Source organism: Chelonia mydas, chromosome 13 (assembly GCF_015237465.2).
Source record: "Chelonia mydas isolate rCheMyd1 chromosome 13, rCheMyd1.pri.v2, whole genome shotgun sequence".
Taxonomy (NCBI): domain Eukaryota; kingdom Metazoa; phylum Chordata; order Testudines; family Cheloniidae; genus Chelonia; species Chelonia mydas.
Window position 1 is genome coordinate 29,151,253 of NC_051253.2, and position 18,105 is coordinate 29,169,357.

The window sequence follows — 18,105 nt, forward strand, 5'->3', positions numbered from 1 at the left end:
TTTTCTCTTCCTTCTCTCCACTAGGCATTAGGGTGAAGAACGCTTCTTTCTAGTTCCCATTATCCAAACCGTGGTGACTGTGAGGATGGGGCATCACTATCTGTTCCCTTTTTGACAGGTTTCAGAGTAGCAGCCATGTTAGTCTGTATTCGCAAAAAGAAAAGGAGGACTTGTGGCACCTTAGAGATGAACAAATTTATTTGAGCATAAGCTTTCATGGGATGAAGTGAGCTGTAGCTCACGAAAGTTTATGCTCAAATAAATTTGTTAGTCTCTAAGGTGCCACAAGTACTCCTTTTCTTTTTGTTTTGTTTTCTCTTTCATCTTTCTTCATTTCCTTGTCTTTGTACCTTCCCAGGATCATGTCAGGTTTCTGCTATTAAGTGAAACTGCCCTATTTGCGCAGGAGAAGTGAAACATTTGCAAAGCTAAAGGAATCTCCTTAGCTGTATCTACTTTGCTGAGTATCTTCCATGCTTTACAGTAACACTAAATATTCTTGGACAGAAGTGGTTTGGGGCTTAACACTATTAACCATACTGAGAAGTATACTTTGCCTTACCATATGTAAACTGAATTGTAATTACAAATATTTAATAATAATTAGCATTACAGAGTTTATTGCCAGTGTGTCACCCTTTTATTAAAGAAAATAATAATTTGTTTCATTGGTGTCATGGAGTATCCAGCCAGTGTCACAAACTCTAGATTCCTGGCATAGCTGCCCTAGCAGTTAGCTCAGACATGCCAGTTACACTTGAGTGTTCTTTATTCATGGTGAAAATACTCCTCTTTCGTGCTGCTGTGCTGAGCTTGACTGAGTATGTGATTCTCAAATGTAAACTGACTGTCTACCTCAATCCCTCCTTTCAGCAACAAATTCACCATCAGATTGTAACTTTTAAAAATAGGTTACCATGAGGTCTATTGGACTTCTGCGAAGCAATCACAGTGTACAGGCATAATGTATTTTTTTAAAATAAAGTTTGTCCCCTCAGAGGAAAGTGAGCTCTTGTCATTGTTCAATGTGTAATGTTCCCTCTTAAGTTACTGTTTTCAAATTTGTCCATCATACATGTTGAAACTCTTTTCTTCCTAGCTTACTTCTATGCTAGTATCCATTCATGTCAGGCTTCTTGGAAGTACAGTACAGACCCATTTACGCTTGGATGTCGGGAGTCAAGCAGTCACGACTGCGTGTTAATGGACCGCGGGTTAAGAGGGCCATGCTGAAAAAAGTGTCTCTGATTCACTTAGAAAAAACACCGTTATTTTCTGCTCTTTCTGGCTCGCATTTTTTTTTCTTATGAAGTCTGTCATTTGCCTCAGATGAATGATTTCGATATTTCCGCATTTTGCTCCTCCACAAATCTTACAATAGTTTCTACAGCACTACGGGCTTCTGTGGGCGAAATTTTGACTTTTTCAACGACATCCTCGCCATCACTTTCGCAGTCTGACGTAGCCTCGCAGCCCGTTAACGTTTCTTCCTCAGACAGAAATTCTGAAGTCAGGCAATCTTCATCCATCTCCAGCCACTCACTCAGTAATGATTTCCAGCCATGTATCCAAACTAAAATCTTTTATCATTTGAAAGAGAAGTTTACCTTTATCCTCTTTTGTCGTGTGCGTGTTTGTAGGATGTCTTCTGAAAATCCTTCGAAGTCTGGCTCTGAATCAGTGCCACTGCTGGAGTTTTCCGAGTCTGAGCCGTCTTTGATGGGAAAGGCATCACCGAGAGCCTTCATCCAGCAGTTTTCAATGGACTTTTGTTTTACTCCTTCCCAAACTTTAACTAAACAAATAATGTCCTTCATGTTTAACTGTTTCAGGAATTCAGAAATGCCTGAAGACGTGCATGACACGATCGCCGAAATCTGCTCCCGTCGATAATTCTTTTTAAAATTGTGAATAATGCCCTGGTCTAAAGGTTGAATTTTTGATGTTGTGTTGAATGGTAGATATAGCACTTGAATTTTTCCATCGCTCAATACCAGTGATTCAGTTGGAGGATGGGCTGGACAATTGTCAAGTAGCAAAAGTGCTTTGGCTTCAAGTTTCTTCAACCGCAGATGCTTACGAACAGCTGGAACAAAGCTGTTGTGGAACCAGTCATCCAAGCATTTTTGCTGTTAGCGTATATTACTGGCAGTTTGGATCTATTGAGTTGATTAAAGCAGCGAGGGTTATGAAAGCAGCCAATGAGAAGGGGGGCAAGCTTATGGCTGCCTGTCTTATTACTACAAAAAGGAAGAGTCACACAATCTTTTATCTTTTTAAATCCAGCTGTTTTCTGTGTCTCGTAATTAAAGGCTAAAGTCTTATCAGGTAGCAGTTTTGCAAATAAAGTAGTTTCATCACAACTATAAAGTTGTTCTTCATGGTAGCCTTCATTTTGTAAAATAGATTTTAACTCTGCGGGAAACGCGTTGGCGGCCGATTCATTGGTTGATCGGCTTTCTCCAGAAATCGATACCTGCGCTATGCCATGACGCTTTTTAAAACGACTTATAAACCCCTTTCTGGCTTGGAATGATTCATCCCCCGTTAAATTTCCAAATTTTGTCGCTTGGGCTTGAAGAATTGGCCCACTTAGTGGTATTCCTTTCAGACTTTCCCGAGCAAACCCCGTGCACATGGCTTTGTCTGTTGTGGATTTTGCTGAATAGCGCACAGGTTTTCGCTTAAGCTCCGCGGCAGAATCGATATTTTGTACAAAGCCATTCAGTTTAGATTAGTTTTTTAGCCATCCTTGGAGAGTAGATTCGGCAGTCCCAATATCTTTTGAAACTTTGACCTGGGTTTCTCCACTATTTACTCGATCTATTGCAGCTAGCTTTTCTTCTACCATGTAGGAACACTGACGCTTGCCCTCTGCCATTATACAGTATTAGGCCTAGGGTTAAAATTTTCTAATATAGTGTGTGTGTGTGTGTGTGTGTGTGTGTGATATAAACGACTATATATTATATATCTCTCTAGCGTGACCATGACTAAGCGTGCGTGATATGTCTTTACCAATATCGGTAAAGATGTACAACACATTTCCACTCTGTACTTCCTGTCGATTTCTATGCCCGTGAGTTAGTGAGCAAATCTGTAGCGCTACATAGCAAGTTCCTGTACCGCGTATTAACGAGTCTCGCGTGTTAAATAGGTAGCACTGGGAAGCATGGCGCTACCATGCGATAAGCAGATTCGCGTGTAAACGCGTCTGTACTGTAGCTCTCGCGCAGCTCTGATATACAAGTTAACTAAAGATAGAGCTTGAAAGCCGTGAAATGTAAGCCTCTTGAACAAGCTTCTTACCTTGGGTTAAGTACTTCAATGAGAAAGGAGCCCTACTGTGAGGGTGTGGGGCGATCTACAGGAGCGAATGCCTGTCGGATTTCTAATTAGAGATGGAATTTTTTCTATCTCAGGAGCTTCAGTTCAGCTTGATAAGATTTTGTTTTGTCTGAAGAGCATGCTGGGTAAGTGCTGTTAGTGTGCTTGGCACTGTACTGTGCATACAGATGGAGACAAGGTCTCTGCCCAAAGGAGCTCAAGCCTAAATCAGATGCTGACAATAGGGCAAGGTGGAAAGCAAAAATTCTTATTTGTGAATCAAAGCCAAATGCTGAAACCTCGGTGTTGTGCATCAGGATGAACCAACACCTCTTGGAATTTTTTTGTGAAAACAAGGGACTCCCGTCCTTGAATATCCATAGGCCAGTGGTTAAGTCCCTAACCTGGGATGTGGGAGACCCAGGTTCAGGTCCCTGCTTTACCTGATGCTTTTCCTGATTCAGAGGCTGGTCTTGTGTCTGGGTCTCCCACATTGCAGGTGAATGCCTTAACCACAGAACTAGTGGCTATTCTGGGGTGGGTGTGTCAGATGTTGACCAAAATTCCATCTTGGAGCAGAGAAACAGGTATTTCACTTCTGGCGAATCAGCATTCTCTGATGGAAAAGAACATTTTGTTAAAATTGCTGACCAGATGTAGCTGATAAGTGTTGTACTTGATATGAAAGCTCAAGCTTCAAGAGAGGCTGTATGCCCGTGTGTGCATAGTATGTATTCTAAATTCAGTGGTGTGTTGAATAATGGGCCTCGGGTACAATTAAACAATAAAATCCAAAATGTTCCTGCTTGAGACATGTCTGTGTTCACTGGAAGAACAGATGAAAGCAGTACAATCCCATCCCTAGGGAAAGTCTGGTAGTCATAGCCTGGAACTTCTGTTTATCTTAATCTGTCAATGGTCCCCAAACTTTTTTGGTCATGGGGCCCCCCCATTACTTGGCCCACGCCCCTGCCTGCCAGGGGCCAGGAGCTGGGGGCTGCGGCTGGGAGCGAGGGGCCGCTGTTGGGACCGGGGCTGGGGCCAGGGGGCAGAGGGCAGAGCGGGGCTGGGTGTTGCTCCCTCCCTGCCCCCTGTGGGGGCTGGTCCAGGCTCTGCTGTGTGCCCCCCCCCAACATTCCTCCATGCCCCACAGTTTGGGGACTACTGGTCTACGGTGATGTCCAAGAGGCTACATTTCTAGGATAAAGAGACTCCAGAGTGTTTTGAAATGTGGTGGTGGACTCTGCCTGTGTTTGAGTGTTCTCTGATTACAATAGGTATGCCATTGTTCTGTAAGCATTTCTTAGCAGGTCCTCCTGCAGCGGACTGCCCATCTGACTCAACACAACAGGGGCAAACTTCCTTGTGGAGTTCAGTCTAAATTTATGCATGAATGTGCGGGGATGAAGGAGGGTAGAATAATCCTACTGAAGAACCCCTTTTCTTTGGGTGAGAGGTTGTCTCCCTTTTCAGTGCCCCACATCATGCAGATCCTTCCTCCCTTTTCAGTGCCCCACATCATGCTGATCCTTCTTACAGAAGGAGGCTGGACGTGGTTTTGTTGGTGCCATTCATGAGCTGGCCAAAGGTGTACTGTCTGTGAAAGGAGTACCGTGGGGATAAACAGTCATCTCCCTATGAGTTAATGGAGCCATCTTTTCCTTTCCAGGAAGATTAGCAAAGGTGTATTCTGCAGTTCCTGAAGCCCTCAGATGGATTTCAGACCTATTAACTTATAAATGTTGCTATTTCCGTATAAAAGAAGAAGACTGAAGCCATGCATAGAGATGGGTATCTTAGGCTATGTCTACGGTTAGGGCATGTCTACACTACAATCTTAAATTGACCTAAGTTAGGTTGACCTATAGCCACTACAGTAATAACTGTGGTGGCTGATGTAGACACTGCCCTCTTTCTGTTGGTGGGGCGCATCCTCACGAGGAGCTCTTCCACCGACTGAAGAGGGGCAGTGTGGGGGGCTGAGAGCCAGGGCTCTGAGCTCTGCGCAGCTACCCACCACGAACCCAGCTGCCATCTGGGGCTTCTTGCCTTCCCACTCGCAGGTGGGGGAAGGAGGGGAGAAGGGAGGAAGCTGCCTGGGGCTTCCTGCTCCCAGCTGGGGAGTGGGGAGCTACACTCTGAATCCAGTTAGCTACTGTGCTCCCAGCAGGGAAGCTGAGAGTTGGGCTCTGAGCCTGGAGTCTTGATACAGCCTGGTGGGGGAGGGGGAGGAAGCAGAGCTCCAAGCCGGGACTGCGGGGGGGGCAGCCCAAGCTGGGAGCCTGGGTGGCAGCCTGGTTTGGAGCGAAGACCCGGCAGTAACCCAGCTGGGGAGCAGGGCTTTCTTGCCAACAGCGAATGTAAATCATGCAGTGTTTACGTTGACACTGTGTCACCCTAACTACACCAACATAAGCCCTATGCCTGCCAGTGTAGTAGGGCACTAACATCAGCGGGAGCAAGGCTGTAGTGTGTACACTGACATAGGTCAACGTAAGCTGCCTTGTCAACCTAACTGTAGTGTAGACCAGGCCTTATACCAATGCGGTATCACAGCAGCAGTGTTGCAGTGTAGACATTCATTACAACAATGGAAGGGGTTCTCCTGTTATACTTAATCCGCCTCCCTGAGAGGTGATAGCTAGGTTCATAGAATCATAGAATATCAGGGTTGGAAGGGACCTCAGGAGGTCATCTAGTCCAACCCCCTGCTCAAAGCAGGACCAATCCCCAACTAAACCATCCCAGCCAGGGCTTTGTCAAGCCTGACCTTAAAAATATCTAAGGAAGGAGATTCCACCACCTCCCTAGGTAACGCATTCCAGTGTTTCACCACCCTCCTAGTGAAAAAGTTTTTCCTAATATCCAACCTAAACCTCCCCCACTGCAACTTGAGACCATTACTCCTTGTTCTGTCATCAGCTACCACTGAGAACAGTCTAGAACCATCCTCTTTGGAACCCCCTTTCAGGTAGTTGAAAACAGCTACCAAATCCCCCCTCATTCTTCTCTTCCGCAGACTAAACAATCCCAGTTCCCTCAGCTCTCCTCATAAGTCATGTGTTCCAGTCCCCTAATCATTTTTGTTGCCCTCCGCTGGACTCTTTCCAATTTTTCCACATCCTTCTTGTAGTGTGGGGCCCAAAACTGGACACAGTACTCCAGATGAGGCCTCACCAATGTCGAATAGAGGGGAATGATCACGTCTCTCGATCTGCTGGCAATGCCCCTACATATACATCCCAAAATGCCATTGGCCTTCTTGGCAACAATGGTTGATGGAAGAGTTCTTCTGTCATCACTGCATTGTCTGCACCAGGAGTTAGGTTGGCGTAATTACATTGCTCAGGGATGTGGCTGGGTTGACGTAACTCCTTAGTATAGATTTAGCCTTAGATTATAGAGAGCTGGGAAGGAAGGTTCAGGAAGTATTTGAGTGGCAATTACCTGGTTGTAATTACCTTACACAGGGTAAGCCTCTGCCCCACAGCAGTGTTGTGAGATCCGCATAGCTTGTGAGCCGAAACCTTTCTACTAACAATTTTGCGGGCATGCAGCTTCCAACACTCAAAGTTTCAGCAAGCCTCAGGAATTAGCTGCTTCGTTTTGTACTGTTCTTCCGATCTAATGTATTATGGGTCGTGCTGGTAGCGACACCTCTAGTTAAGGTTGCCTAGTGTTTTCCATTGTAAGACCATGTTTTCAGTTGCTTAAACTTAGCCAAACTTAATGTTTGGGCTGAAATTTTTCATACCAGATGTCTGCTGCAGGCTGAATTTTGTTGGAAGACTTCAGCAAAAACAGTTCAGCTTTTTTCTCACAATGAGGTTAGGAAAAAACATATTACAACCATTTTATTGAGAAGCTCTAGCTTCGTCACAGAAAACTTGAAATTTGGCAAGGGTATCAGTAGGAATATTCCTGTAGTGTCTAGGACGGGCACATGGAGACCTGGCAAACTTGTACCAGGATGAGGCTGTTTAGGGCATTGCTTTTAGCTGCCTCTTTCTGGTCACAGGCTTGCAGCAGTGTTGCAAAATATATAGTCTTGGATGGCTAAGCCAGATTCTTATTAAACAGAAGGCAAAAGGAGAGAGAGAAAAGAGAAGAAATAAGGTTGGGAAGGAAAAGGACAGGGGGGAGGGAATGAAATCTCACATCCCAGGTAGTAGTTGGGTTTCAGCCGCTTTCTGGCCTGGCCTGGTCTGGTCTGGTCAGGACATCCTTCAGGATGAGGATAACAAAGGCCTGGGGTCTCAAGAGATGGTGGGGGTGTAAGTCAGGATGGTGAAGCTCACTCCAGTAGCCAATTTTTCTCCCCAAAGTCTGTCTTTTGGGTCCTTAGAGGGAGTGATGGGTGGAATAGCCCATTCCTCTTACTATGGTGTCCACCAGTTAGGCCTAATTTCTGACACACTAATTTTGGTTTACTGATTTCTGTTTCTACACTTCTCTTGTTTTCCATAACACAGTCCTTGAGTTATAGCTGTAGGCCTTTTTTGTTTGGACTAATTCAGTTTTTCTGTCTTGCTTTTTCACTTTTTCCCATCAACATTTGTTATAGGTGGTTATGACATTTTATGAATGTATACTCCTCACGGCTGAGCTCACAATTAGGGCAAATTTATAGGCCCAATTATCACAACATGCCCAGGTCAGTGGGAGCACTCATGGTAGCAAAGTTGAGCATATGCATAAGCGTTAGCAGGTTGGAAGCCTCTGAACACAGTCCATCCTGTGAATTGAATGAGACAGGTGCTGTGGGGGAAAAATAGACTACGATCCTGTAATTAGAGTGTATCATAATGCATACACGCAAGGGAGTCAAATGAAGGTTGCATGGGAAACCTTAATTCTGGCATTTCGTAACTTGAGTGCTTGAATTAGCAACTGTAATGTTCTTTTTATGGTAGATTTTAATGTAGTTTTTTGTATGTAAAAATTTTAGTGTCTGTCGTAGTGTGGAAGTGCTCAATACAGTAATTTAGATTTGCAAGGTGTAATTCACAGACCACATTGCGGTGGATGATACTGAGTCCTCCGCTTCCAGGTTCTAGGAAGCTTTGCTTCCTACTCTTTTTTGTGACTAGTTCCTTCTTGGTCATGGCAGGGGGGCTCCAGAAACTCTCTTAAAAACAGCTGGTAGTATTGAGTTGAGTAAAGGTTCTTTCCATTCCAGACTCTCCAGCAAGTGCTCTTTGTTGTGGCATATACTTCTCCTGGAATTGAGAGACTTAGAAATGAGAATCTGTAGAAGGTTTCGCACAGTGAGTGCATTTGGTGCAGTTTATATATGCTTTTCAGCATCCATTCCCCCCACTCTTCAGGTCCTAGTTCGTGAGATACTTAAACACTGTTGAAATCCTTCCATCTTTTTCCAATTTAAGTTGGGAGATCTTTGGTGTTTTCCTGGTGTGTCTAATTTTGGGGCACTGCCCCTGTTTAAAAAACCCTCACAGCCTGCCAAGAACTTCCCCTCCCCGCTCCATCCACTCAGGAAGTAGTCCACCCTGGGGAAGATCTGTATTTTCTCTGCTGCTATGCATCCCTACTGGAATCTGCATGAAACTTCATTCAGAATCTTCATAGACTTTCAAGGTTAAGGAGATAGGGTTATCTCCAATTCTTCCCCGCCCCCCTTCCATTTCTGGTTCATTGGGATTAAGGTCTTTATATAAGACTCAATTTTTGACAGCACTCTTCTATTTTGGACTAGCTACTACACAATACTGTAAATTTACTCAAGTGTAGCGGGTTACAATGCTCTTTAGGCTTTCCTACAAAGGAAAGTTGACACAGTTGGTACCAATCAACACTGTCCAGCCTCTTGTTGAGTGTCGTCCCTCCTGCCATAACTAGCAAAAAGGAACTACTAAGAAAAGAAGCTTATATCCCTGAACAAATTTGATTTCATAAGCAGGCCCTTTTTCTACTCCTTGAAGTGCAATTAATGCTCAGTCTTGCGCAATGTGGACAGGAGCATGTTGGTGACTCACTAAAGAAAGGTTTCAGAGTAGCAGCCGTGTTCGTCTGTATTCGCAAAAAGAAAAGGAGTACTTGTGGCACCTTAGAGACTAACCAATTTATTTGAGCATAAGCTTTCGTGAGCTACAGCTCACTTCATCGGATGCATAAAAGTGGAAAATGCAGTGAGGATGTTTTTATACACGAGGACCATGAAAAAATGGGTGTTTATCACTTCAAATAGCTTATAAGATAAGCTATTACCAGCAGGAGAGTGGGGTGGGGGGAGAAAACCTTTTGAAGTGATAAACATCCATTTTTTCATGGTCTGTGTGTATAAAAACATCCTCACTGCATTTTCCACTTTTATGTGTCGGATGAAGTGAGCTGTAGCTCACGAAAGCTTATGCTCAAATAAATTGGTTAGTCTCTAAGGTGCCACAAGTACTTCTTTTCTTTTCACTAAAGAAAGAGAGCAGTGTATAGGTAGAGATATAAGATATTGCTACCCTCATTAAAACAACAGCTTAGAATCTGGGACTCTACCGCAGTATTCAAATGGGTCATGAAAAGCACTAACTTACTAGAGGGTTGAATACGTAATTGCTTATATAGGCCAAACTGTACAGCCAGCTGGGCCCTCTCCCCCACTATAGCAAGGCCCCTTTCTCTCTGGTCAGAACCCTGTTGTTGTTGGTGTTAGTGAAAATCAGAACCCCTGGTTTTTGTGGCAATAGCCTTTATGTCTAATTTTATTTTAACTCCAACCTTCTCTCCACTTTGCTGGGCCAGTGTAATTCCTGAAAGAGGAAACAGGAGCTGCTTATGATGCTGGCAGCAACAACATATGACTCAAAGCTTTACTAATCTCACAGGGAGAAATATGAACTTACTAAATGTAATGGAACTACTGAGATTTTATAGACAATATCATAAGTGTGGAAAGAAATATTTAATATACTAAGTGACACCCTTGCACAAAGATCTCTCATCTTGTAATGCCTACAACACCTTGGCAAACCAGTATGAACCCTTTCAGGAACAGTAACATTATTCAGACGCTGGTCCTGGACCAGTGGTTTGAGAGGCGAAATGCTGATCTCTACTATTGGGTATTCTGGTACGGATGTTCTCTCGCTCTGTTTGTGCTGGAATAATCTTATTTGGTACCCAAATATAGATTCTTGTTTTCTCCTTTTCATGGTTTATTTACCTTAAAATTAGAGAACCCCTTCAATTATTCCTTTGTTTGCGTTGTATGGAAACGTTTAGTGGTTAAAATGGAGTAAAATAAGCGAGAGCTCACCAAATTTGGGAGCATAACAATGGGTGAGTCATGAGGTCACCTGATGGCATGCAGTATGGGGAAGGGGTAAGCAAATGTTAGTGTGAAAGCCAATGGTATTCTCCCTTGTCATAGATCACTGAGGCCTTGTTAAAGGAAAGGGATAAACAAGCAAAATGGAATGGAATTCCCCTGCTGTTGCAGAAACTATATGAGAACAGCCATCCGAACAGCGACTTCTCTCAGTGCCAAAGCATCCTCAAGGTAATCTATACTCAGTCACTGACTCTACTGAAATACCACCCTGCTTCTTGGAAGCCAGTCTCTTCAACTGTTGCATGTTGGGAAACTTGACTTCATGCAGTTGTAGCTTCAGTCCTTGAAATCGGGCATATGGAGTAATGCCCATCTGTGAAGTGGAATAAGTAAAGAGGCATGTAATCACAACTAGGGATCAGATGATCATCCAGTTATTCTAGGGCAGTTACAGAAATTGTACATTGCTAGTGTTTTGACTGAATGTGGTGGTGGCATTTTTTTTTTCTTCTTCTCAGGAAATTTCTCCACTTCTCTCAATGGAGGCCATGGCGTTTGTCACGGAAGATAGAAAAGCTGCTCAAGAATCCACTTTCCCAAACACCTACACATTTGATTTGTTTGGAGGAGTAGATGTAAGTGTTTGGGGTTTTTGTTAACCATGGCTATAGTCGAGAAACCCTCTGAGGCTTTTAACGAGAGTAAATGGGAGAAGTGTCTTTAAATCAAACAGTTTGGAGGGACTATAAATGCAAATCACATATGATTAGAAGCTTTGGTTGTACTGTCATATATGTTTGATTTCATAAGAGAATCACCACAAGATTACGTCTGCTTTCAGTTTGGTTTGCAAGTACTTTCCAAGATATTACGTGTTCAAAAGCAAGAGACTCTTTTCCATGTGGTATAAAAATACTTGGTGAGTTTCTGTTCGGGCTCTTGGGCACATAACAAAGATGATATTCTTTTACATTGCTGCCTGATATTTCCGTGGGATTTAAGAAAATAGCTAAATTCTTGGAAATGATAAACAGATACCAGACTAAGTTTAAAAAAAATAGATTTCTGATTACATACATAACTTGTATAACATGAAAAGAAGCAAATATCACTTTAAAAAAGAAAATGCTAACAATACTTTGGATACTTAAAGTTCTGCAAACCCGCCCCCCGACCAAAAAAAAAAAAAAAAAAAAAAAAACACAAAACAAACCGAAAAACAAAAACCTAATCAAATGGTATTGGGCACTCCTTAAGTGTCTTCTGTCCAAGGATCTCTGTGCTATATGGTAGGGACGTGGGGGCAGAATTGGGGATTGAGGCCAGAAGTTCTTGAACAGTGTCCCTATGAAGAAAAGGAGTACTTGTGGCACCTTAGAGACTAACCAGTTTATTTGAGCATGAGCTTTCGTGAGCTACAGCTCACTTCATCGGATGCGCATCCGATGAAGTGAGCTGTAGCTCACGAAAGCTCATGCTCAAATAAACTGGTTAGTCTCTAAGGTGCCACAAGTACTCCTTTTCTTTTTACGAATACAGACTAACACGGCTGTTACTCTGAAAAGTGTCCCTATGGACGCTTCACTGTAGGTGTGCTTGTGTCCATATGCAACTGATCGGACACTACTACTGAAGTTCTCCATTCGACCTGCACGTGCAGTGTCCTCCTTGTGCCCCTCCACAAGGCTAACCAGCACATGGGAGCTAACTCCCTCAGTTCCTTCTCAGCTGCCCCTGGCTAGAGACACAGCAATTAGCAGTTTGTTCATGATGATTAACTTCTTTAGCATTTTTAGTAGTTAATCTCCTTCAGTTTTAATTGTTTTTTCTCTTTATTTTCTCTTTGAAAACAGAAAAACTGTTTATTTCCCCCCCCCTTTTTTACTGGGGACCCCTTTTTCTAACAGGATTTGCCCAGCTCACCAGGCTTCAAGAAGTGCCTTTCTTGCAAAGAGGCCATCCCTGTGGCAGAGAAACACTCTCGCTGCATAGGCTGCCTCGGGGGAAAACCACATTCTGCAGAATGTGGGTCTCTGTCAACAGTTTAATAAACCCAGGTCTCAAAAGGATAGGGAGTTGAGACAGAAGATCATCCTGATGGAGGCAGCCCTCCAACCTTCCCTGGGTCCATGCCAGGAGTCACCCAGAAGGCATGAGTCTTCCCCCGTAGGCCTCAACATCCAGGAACTATGGGTCAAAGAAATCCCCTCTTGTACATCTAAAAAAGAGAGCAGTGAGTCTCCAGAGTGAGCCGTGAGCTAGCTGCGAAAGGTCTCCGGCAACCTCGGTAGTGTCGGCTCCAAGACCATCCAAGCCTGGTACCTATAGCTTACGAGGGTCTGGAGCTGCAGGTACTATAGACACGCTCAAAGACCTGATGGGCACAGGCACCAAGCCCCAACTGTAACAAATGGCAAAGATCAGAGGGGTAGCCGTGTTAGTCTGGATCTGTGAAAGCGGCAAAGAGTCCTGTGGCACCTTATAGACTAACAGATGTATTGGAGCATAAGCTTTCGTGGGTGAATACCCACTTCTTCAGATGCATTGACAAAAGACAGGATCAGGGAGCACACCAGTAAGAAGACACTTCCAGTACGCACTGTACTTTCAGCACTGTCATCAGTGAGCCAGCAAGCACTGGAGCATTCGGTGCAGGCAAGATCCCTGACTCCCTCCGTACCACCAACAGCACCAGATCGGTCCGATTCAATTCCAGGGAATTCCAGCACTCAGGAGATGTCAGGATATCTGTTAAACCAGAGTCTCCTCTTGTCAGCACCAGGACTTTGGTACCGAGTCTTCTCCAAGTGTGGGAATCCTCTCCGGTACTCTGCCATGCACCTGCAAATGTATAGTGGCAAATCAGACAGTGAGCCAGAGGAGGTCATCTCCCACCACTCCACCCATGCTCTCTATGATGCCCATTATCAAGAGGCTCCTCAGGCATACCCTCAGCCTGCTGCACCACCACCATGATATGGCCAGCCATGGGCATGACCACCAAGCTCTATCCCACCACTTGAGTGGCCCTACTGGGGTCTCTGGGTGGCATATAGCCCCCACACCTCTCGGGCTTCCAGCCTCACCTGTGAGTCCCTGAGACGTTCTCCCTTGGCTATGGCATCCAGAACCTCGGAATCTCCAGAGGAGATTATGGAGGAACAGATATGAGAAGGAGGTTACACCGAGAACTAATATATCTTCCTCCTCTCCAGATGAGACAATCATGCTTCCACCACCATCCTTAGCCAATGATTTCCAGCTCTTCCAGGCCTTGGCAAAAAGGGTAGCAGACATGCTGCAGATACCCCTGGAGGAAGTCAAGGACACTCACCACAAACTCCTTGACATCCTACGCTCTTCCTCGTCCTCCAGAATAGCCTTACCCTTCAGTGAGGTTCTCCTGGATCCTGCAAAAACTGTATGGTAAACCCCAACATCGGTGATGCCTACTTGTAAACGGGCTGATAAAAAATATTACATTCTGGCTAGGGAGACGGAATTCCTTTTTCCCCCGACCCCAGCTCCATTGTTGTGGACCCGGTAAACTCCCGGGGCCGCCAGCACTAAATGAGATCATCCCCTTACAATAGGGATGGGAAATGTTTGGACCTCTTTGGGAGAAAAGCCGATTCCTCTGCCACATTGCAATTTTGAATCACAAATTATCAAGCCTTAACAGCAAAATATGACTGTTATTGAAAACTCAACACCTTTACTGATCAGCTCCCAGAGTCACAGCGTGACCAGTTCCGAGCTATCGTCCAGGAGGGGCAGCTAGTGACAACAGCCAAAACAACACTCCAGTCAGCCCTTGATCCAGCTGATAAGTGTCCCGGTCCATCTCTATGGCGGTGGTTATGTGACATGCATCATGGTTACACCTTTTAGGCTTCCCTAAAGAGGTGCAGATGATTGTTGAAGACTTTCCCTTTGAAGGCACCAAAGTTCTTTGCTGAAAAGACTGATGCATCCTTGCATACCCTTAAAGATTCCAGGACCACTCTCTGCTCATTAGGGATCTATATGCCTGAACAAAAGAGAAAATTTAGGCCACAGCCCCAACATAAAACCTGTACCTCCCAATACCCAACTCAATGCTTTTACAAATCTCAAAGAAAGAAATCTAGGTTCTCCAAATGCAAACCATCAGGTCCACAGCCTTCCATGTGACAACCATCCACCTCCATACATGAATTTTGACATGTCGGTCAAGGTGTCGACAAACCATTCCCCTCAACCACTACAGCTGACCAACCTATCCTACCCATTTGACTACCACCTTGCCAAGTTCTGCAGCATCTGGGAACATATAACATCGGACCAATGGGTCTTGGAAATAATTCGCAATGGGGGTATTCATCCATTTTACCTACCCCTGTCCCCAGCACACTTCTCCATCCATCTTTAGGGACCATTCTTACAAGAGTTTACTACAACAAGAAATAGATCACCTCCTCCAGTTAGGAGCCCCAGAACAAGTATCTCGACATCTACGAGGCAAAGATTTTTTTTTTTTTTTTTTTTTACTCTTGCTATTTCATAGTACCCAAGAAGGAAGGAAGGTTGGAGACCCGTACTAGACATCAGAGCATGCAACAAGTTTGTCAAAGCCCAAAAATTGAAGATGGCCACTCTAGCAACAATTATTCCATCATTGGAACAGGGAGACTGGTTTTCGGCCTTCAACCTTCGGGACACCTATTTCCATATCTCAATCCTACTGTTCCACAGGTGGTTCCTCAGATTTACCCTGGGACAAGACCACTGTCAGTACAGAGTATTCCCCTTCGGGCTAGCATCAGCTCCAACGGTATTCTCCAAAGTCCGCTCAGTAGTGGCTGCTCACCTACACTCCCAGGGGATCATGACCTACCCCTACCTGGACGATTGTCTCCTTCAACGAGGCTTGCTGGATTACCAGTATCGCAATAGACTTGTTCATGGAACTGGGTCTGAAGATCAATGTCCAGAAATCAACCCTCACCCTGGTACAGCACCTGGAATTCAGAGGGGCCAACCTGGATTCATTACAGACCAAAGCGCTCCTGTCTCAGCAAAGGTTCCTCTCCTTGGCCACATTCATAGACCGTACAAAATAGCCCCCAAATATCAGCCAGACACTGCCTCCAACTCCTGGGGCATATGGCAGCCAGCACAGCGGTGATACCTCATGCCAGATTTCATGTGCAGTGTCTCCAGAGTTGTTTCAGCTCTGTCTACAGACCAGATAGACAGACTAGACAAACCTCTGTCACTGTCCACCAAGGTCAAAAATTCCCTGGACTGGTGGAAAACCACAGCAAATGTTTGCAAAAAAGGAGATCTCTCTGCAAACTTCCCTGTCGTTACTTCTCACCACCAATGCATCCCTTATAGGATGGGGTGCACATCTAAATGACATTACAACACAAGGCAAATGGTTGTCTATGGAGATGTCCTCCCACATCAACCTCCTCAAGCTCAGGGCGGTCGGGAATGTCTGCACCCATTTCCTCCCACTGATCAAGGGAACACACGTGAGTCTTAACAGACAACATAGTATGTATGTATTACATATATTGACAAGGAGGAGCCAGGTCACCCTCCCTCCACGCAGAAGCATTAAGGTTAGGGAACTGGTGCATTTCCCCCATCACGCCATCAGCGGCCTATCTTCCAGGAATGCAAAACTCTATAGTGGACAGTCTGTCGCAAGTTCCCACACGACCATGAATGGGAGATAAAGCCATGACCTATTAAGGCGGCGGGGGGAGACGGGACCAACCACAAATCTGTTCACTACTTACCTGTACAAGAAATGTCCATGACATTGCTCCAAAGCAGGGATGGGGCAATACTCCCTGCGCAACACTTCTTCTGTGGGACAGGGACCTTCTGTATGCCTTTTCTCCGTTTCCCCTACTATCGAAAGTCCTATTAAAAATAAAATAAGAAGGCCCACATGTCATACTGATTGCCCCCACTTGGCTGAGACAGACTTGGTACCCTTACCTGTCACAACTTGCGGTGTGCTCACCGAGCTCTCTCCAGTCCACTCCATGCCTGCTCTCGCCGAACAAAGAACGCACTCTATGTTCCAACCTGAGGATTCTCTGCCTCAAGCTTGGCTCCTTCATGGTTCCAACACAGAGAAAGCTCCTGCTCGGATGAGGTACAAGAGGTATTACTATGCTTAAAAAAAATCCACAACGCTCCGTACTCTACCTTCAAAAGTGCTTCCGGTTTCAGACTTGGTGTAAATCCCAACAAAATTCTCCGACATCTGCTACTCTTCCAAAGTTCCTAGGCTATGTATTGACTCTTAAAAAAATTGACTCTCTCAGTTCACTCAGGGTCCACCTAGTGGCTATAGCAGCCTTTCACCAACAAGTAGAGCAGGGCTGGCCAACCTGAGCCTGAGCAGGAGCCAGAGTTTAACAATGTACATTGCCAAAGAGCCACAGTAATACGTCAGCAGCCCCCCGTCAGCTCCCCCACCCCGCTCACAGTGCCTCCCACCCACTAACAGCCTCGCCAATCAGCACCTCCTCCTCCCTCCCCGCACCTCCTGATCACCTGTTTTGTGGCATGCAGGAGGCTCGGGGTGGGAGGAGCGAGGGCACTGCAGGATCTGGGGATGGGGCAGGAAGGGGTGGAGTGGGGGCAATGCCTGTTGCAGAGCCAGGGGTTGAGCAGTGAGCACTCCCCAGCACGCTGGAAAGTTGGCTCCTGTAGTTCCAGGCCCAGAGTCAGTGCCTATACCAGGAGTCGCATGTGGCTCCGGAGCCACAGGTTGGCCACCCCTGAAGTAGAGGGATACTCAGTACTATCGCACCCAACCACAAAATGATTCCTTGGGGGTATAGTAAACCTTTTTCCCCAACCCTGACATCCCACCCCAAAATGGGACCTAAACCTAATGTTGAAAAGCCTGACTAGACCTCGCTTCGAACCCATGGCTACCCATTCTCTTACATACCTATCAATGAAAACAGCCTTCCTGGTGGTGGTCACCTTAGCTAGGAGAATAGGAGAAATAGCAGCTCTGATGGCACATCTTTTCCCTCCTTCCCGCCCCCCTCCCCAAGTATTCTTTCAGGACCTGGAGTACTGATGTTTTGTGAAGCTGGTTGACTGGGAACTACTCAGCTTTTCTGATTCTCAGTAACATCCCTACTTCCTGCTCCAATCCAGGAATTTTCTCCTCCAGCATAGCCACCAACTTGAACTTTATGCACAGGAAATCCCTTCCATCTTCAGGCACGAAAGAGAACATGGCACGTGTGTAGCAGGTCACCGCCACTGTTGAATCACTAAGCAGTTTGAAATGTCAAGTGCAGAACCTGGAAGGAAAGCCTTTCGTGGTCCTTCTCTAAACTCCCTCCAAATCTCTCCTGTTAGTTACCTTTGTTCACTGTTAAGGAGGAGAATCCGCTTGCTCTAACTAGCATAATCAGTTAAGGAAAACTTTTCTTTTTATCTAAAATTCTTTTTGCTTCCAGTTGTAACGG

At 45.2% G+C, this 18,105-nt stretch overlaps 1 protein-coding gene across 4 annotated transcripts in view; it reads left to right on the plus strand.

Moving 5' to 3' along the window:
- Positions 1-18,105, plus strand: part of LOC102947502 (transient receptor potential cation channel subfamily C member 4 associated protein) — a 76,543-nt gene that overhangs the window by 13,127 nt on the left and 45,311 nt on the right. For 3 of the 4 annotated variants that reach the window (XM_037877302.2, XM_037877303.2, XM_043526629.1), the window contains exons 2-3: positions 10,712-10,840; positions 11,131-11,247. In XM_037877302.2, the coding sequence (XP_037733230.1) occupies positions 10,712-10,840; positions 11,131-11,247 (246 nt within the window). Of the gene's footprint in view, positions 1-10,711; positions 10,841-11,130; positions 11,248-18,105 lie in introns of those variants that run through there. The other variant, XM_037877304.2, reaches the window with a different exon arrangement.